This window comes from Daktulosphaira vitifoliae, unplaced genomic scaffold, assembly GCF_025091365.1.
Source record: "Daktulosphaira vitifoliae isolate Bord-2020 unplaced genomic scaffold, ASM2509136v1 Scaffold_4, whole genome shotgun sequence".
NCBI lineage: Eukaryota > Metazoa > Arthropoda > Insecta > Hemiptera > Phylloxeridae > Daktulosphaira > Daktulosphaira vitifoliae.
Genome location: NW_026099575.1, coordinates 9,106,661 through 9,111,234, shown reverse-complemented (window position 1 = coordinate 9,111,234; position 4,574 = coordinate 9,106,661). Strand labels below are relative to the sequence as shown.

General features: G+C 30.7%; 2 protein-coding genes across 2 annotated transcripts; both read left to right on the top strand.

Annotated features, from left to right (window-relative positions):
- Positions 1-2,382: 2,382 nt before the first annotated feature.
- On the top strand, positions 2,383-3,342 carry LOC126904911 (zinc finger BED domain-containing protein 5-like). Its single transcript, XM_050684316.1, has one exon. It carries the CDS (start codon positions 2,383-2,385, stop codon positions 3,340-3,342), a length of 960 nt encoding a protein of 319 aa, XP_050540273.1.
- Positions 3,343-3,752: 410 nt separating this feature from the next.
- LOC126904910 (zinc finger BED domain-containing protein 5-like) lies at positions 3,753-4,369 on the top strand. The gene has a single exon (XM_050684315.1). The coding sequence runs from the start codon at positions 3,857-3,859 to the stop codon at positions 4,367-4,369; it is 513 nt and encodes a 170-aa protein (XP_050540272.1). The 5' UTR covers positions 3,753-3,856.
- Positions 4,370-4,574: the final 205 nt, after the last annotated feature.

Sequence of the window (4,574 nt, the reverse complement as noted above, 5' to 3'; positions counted from 1 at the left end):
ACTTCTTGTCAAAATGTGATTTATTCATTATTGTGATAGCGTAGTATATTATATAAACTCCACAGTTATAAGCATCAACTTACTTGTGACCTATATTTGATGATATATATCGAACGTTGCCTGTTAGAGATATGTCTTTGCCTGTCTTCAAAAGAAAATCATCTCATATGCTCAGTATGTATAGTTGACAATTTATTATTTACATTATTTCGAAAAGACAGAACATAATTTATTTTGTCTTTTATTCATGTTTGAGAAGTTATTACATTTTTATTTAATTATGTTAAATAACTCTCCTTTGCTTTAATACATTTCACAATTAATTAAATGTAGTTATAAAAAAAAACCGAGTNTTCACAATTAATTAAATGTAGTTATAAAAAAAAACCGAGTTTCGAAGTTTTTTTTATTACAATTATTAAAGAATAAATGAATGAATAAAAAAAATTAGAAATATTAGGTTTTCTTAAATTAGAGGAGTATGTTTGAGTAAAAATAAAATGAAGAGCCTAGTTTTGTTTTTTGTTACAAGAAATACCTTTATATTAAATAATTTTTGATAATTAACCTATGCTTTTGAACCTCCAACAATCTATTGCGTAATAAACCATTAATAATTAAAAAGAGAAAAAATTAATGAGAAAATGAAAATCCATTAATAAAAAATAAAAGGGACAGATTAAAGAAATTAATAAAAATTTATACAACTTAAAATATGTATTAGAATCTATGTTTTACTATCTACCATTTCTTTCTTTTTATTTTTGGTTTATTAGTTAACAAAATAAAAAAAACAAACAAGCGCTTACGTTTTTATTTTGTTCAATTACGCAAAATACGGTAAGGAACGCTCACTATGTCCGGTAAAACAGTTTCTCAAATGAACCCCCGGAAATTATTGTGCCATTGCGCTTATAGGCAGTTAAATGGAACCACGACGAAGAACGAAATGATAGCCGACTTGGAGAATAGTTTACGCAGCGAAGTGCTAGACCTATCGAACGCGAACACTTCATTATGAGACACTCGTGATGAAACGCGAGTCCATGGTTAGTATCTAAGATTTAGAATATAATCATATAAACTAGGGTAAAATGATAGAACTATTATCATGAAATTTATTTTAATAGTAAATGGCATTTGAATATTTAACATAACTTTATTCGTTTTTTTTTTCATAATTTTTATTATGTAATTATTATAACTTGAAATTTTTAACTTTATACTTTTATTAGATAATAAAATTAAATTTGAAAATGTTTGAGTTTATATATATGACGGTCCAAGTGGAAAAATCAGTCATTGTATACAATGTCTGGTCATTGTACACAATGCTGATGCTATTTGGGCAAAAGTAAACCATACAAATGTAGTTCCTACATACACTAGTTATTGTAATACAATGACTGATTTTCTACTTTGACCATAACATATACATATATAATACACGGAAATTTCAACTACAAATAGCTATTTGATTTTTTATGTGTTTTCTGTATAGCCAGTTGGTGTATTTAAAAAATTACCACAATATACCTTACTATCATACTTTAAGAATATCTGTTAACAAAGTCATAATGGATACTTTATTCTAACTACACTTATTATCTATACTAAATAAGAGTTTTAATTCGTCCTAGAACTAGGCTCAACACGAATAGAGAACTTCTTATGCACATTCTTATTCAAATTATTTAAAATAGTGATTTTAATTGCTTTTAAATTAAAATCTAAAAGAGTTCCCATTTTTTTTGGAATTTACTAGCGCAACTAGAATTAATACTTTACATGGTGTTATTATTATTTTTTCACACTAAAAATATTTTTATATAAGAACACAGATATATCCTACATTTTTTGTAAATTACCATAGCCTCTATATGCGCCTATCCAACTAAATGTACTGGATTTTTGGAATAAATTTCACTTCACTTTAGACCAGCGGTTCCCAACCTGGGCACCGCGGCTCGAGAGTGAAAAAAAATATTTACAATTTATTGTAGTTAAAAAAAATTGGTTTACGTATGAAATTACTTAGTACACTCGATATATTTAATACAGTGTTTCTAATTGGTATCGATTAAAATAAATGGCATAGGCCCTTAATAAATATCAGATAAATCACATAAATCAATCAAATAAATTCAGATAACATTATACAGTGTATAATGTTATCTGAATTCGCGTGTATAATATACACGCACGCGACTTCTTCGAATTTCCTATCATTAAATTTAATTGTATCACTCGTATATTTTCGGAATTATTATTATACCAAACCAGTTGAGCATTTACTTTCAGTCTGTGATCGACATTTTACGCGTTAACACGTATTTTCGTAAACTATTTTTTTCTGTATATACGTTTGTTTTTGTTTTAAACATGGACCGTTGGTTGAAAAGTGGGTCTATTAATAAGACGCCTGCTACGGAGTCATCTTGTTCTAATATAGAAGAAAGCATAACCAACGAAGACGGAGTTAATGATAATAGTCCTACTTCTCAAGGTATGAGTAGTACACTACCGCCAAATACTGGTGACTCTGTCCCAAGAACGTCCAAAAAACGTAAATACGATGAAAGTTATTTGGAGATGGGGTTCATAGAAATAAACGATGGCCAGCCACAGTGCGTAATTTGTTCAAAAGTTTTTCCTAACAGTTCTATGTATCCCGGAAAATTACGTCGTCATTATGAAAAGGTCCACACAGATCATAATGGGAAACCACTCGATTTTTTCAAACGAAAGCGCTCTGAGCTATTGGCTGTTAAAAAAAAAATAAAAAAGCACGTTCTAACCGATAATGAAAATGCATTGAAAGCCTCCTACATGGTGAGTTACCGTATAGCTCAAAAAGGCGAAGCTCATACCATTGCGGAGACCCTCATAAAACCATGTGTTATTGATATAGTAACTTGTATGCTTGATGACAAATCTGCCAAACATTTATCCATAATTCCTTTGTCAAATAATACTGTTGCACGGCGAATTGAAGATTTGGCTAGCAACGTAACAGAAACACTTGTCTCTCGTATTAAATACACAAAATTCGCACTACAAATGGACGAAGCAACCGATATTGCTGGTCTTGCTGTGCTATTGGTGTTCGTTCGTTACGTAAACATGAACTCTTTTGAGGAAGATCTTTTATTTTGTAAATCACTTCTATCTAATACGACAGGGGTTCAAATTTTCGGTTTATTGGATGATTTTTTAACAGAAAATCAGATTCCATGGACAAACTGTATCGATGTATGTACTGATGGTGCTAGGGCCATGACAGGTGCAACAGCTGGAACATTAGCTAAAATAAAGAAGAAATCAAATGAAACTATTNGCTAAAATAAAGGAGAAATCAAATGAAACTACTAGTAGTCATTGCATACTTCATAGACATGCTCTAGCAATGAAAAATATTCCTCTTTGTCTAAAAAACGTATTGGATGAAGCCATAAAAATAGTCAACTTCATCAAGTCACGTCCTCTGAAATCTAGACTTTTTAAAATCTTGTGTGACGACTTGGGAAGTATTCATAATACGTTACTTTTCCATACAGAAATCCGGTGGTTATCTCGCGGTAAAGTATTAACACGGTTAATGGAATTAAGGGCTGAAGTTTCTTCATTTCTAATGGACCACAACGTTACATTAACTGAAACTATGAATGACGTGACTTGGCTTTGTCAGCTATCGTACTTGGCAGACATTTTTAACAAAATGAACGAATTAAGTCTTTCTTTACAAGGAAGAACTTTGACAATTTTTGATGCGAGCTCCAGAGTATGTGCATTGAAAAGAAAAATTGATTATTGGTCAGAGTGCATATTTAAAAGAGAGCTGGAGTGTTTTCCAATAATGCAGGCCTTTTTGGAAGAAAACGAATTGCAAACTCCCATTAGCATTATTAACGAGATTTCTGAACATCTCAAACAACTGAAAAATTCATTTAATAAATATTTTCCTACAGATCGAAAGGTGTTTTTAAAAGACCGTGAATGGGTAGTTAATCCATTTTCAGTCTGTGGAAAACCCTCAAGCTTGTCTTCAATCGAATATGAGAGTTTGATCGATATTACTTCAGATTCAACATTTCAATCCACCTTCAGTAGCAATTCTTATGTTGAATTTTGGCTAAATTTGAAAAATACAAGTTTTGATAATTTGAGTCAAAAAGCAATAACAATACTCCTACCTTTTGCTACCACATATTTATGTGAGACAGGATTTTCAGCCTATGCGGCTACTAAAACCAAATACCGGAACCGTCTTAATGTAGAACTTGACCTTCGTATCCAACTGTCAAAAATTGAACCAGATATTGCCAAACTTTCAAAAAATAAGCAGCCAAAAAACTCTCATTATTTTTAACTTTTAAAGCAGTATTTTTTTTCTTTATTTTCAACCATAATATTGTAATTTGTTTTTAATATGTACAATAAAATTATTTAAATCGGTTAACAATGAAAACAAGTGTTCATTTTTATCATGTTTTTCATAATATTCACAGAGGGGCACCTAACTAAATTTGGAACAACAAAAGGGCACCGCCGACTAAAAAGGTTGGGAACCGCTG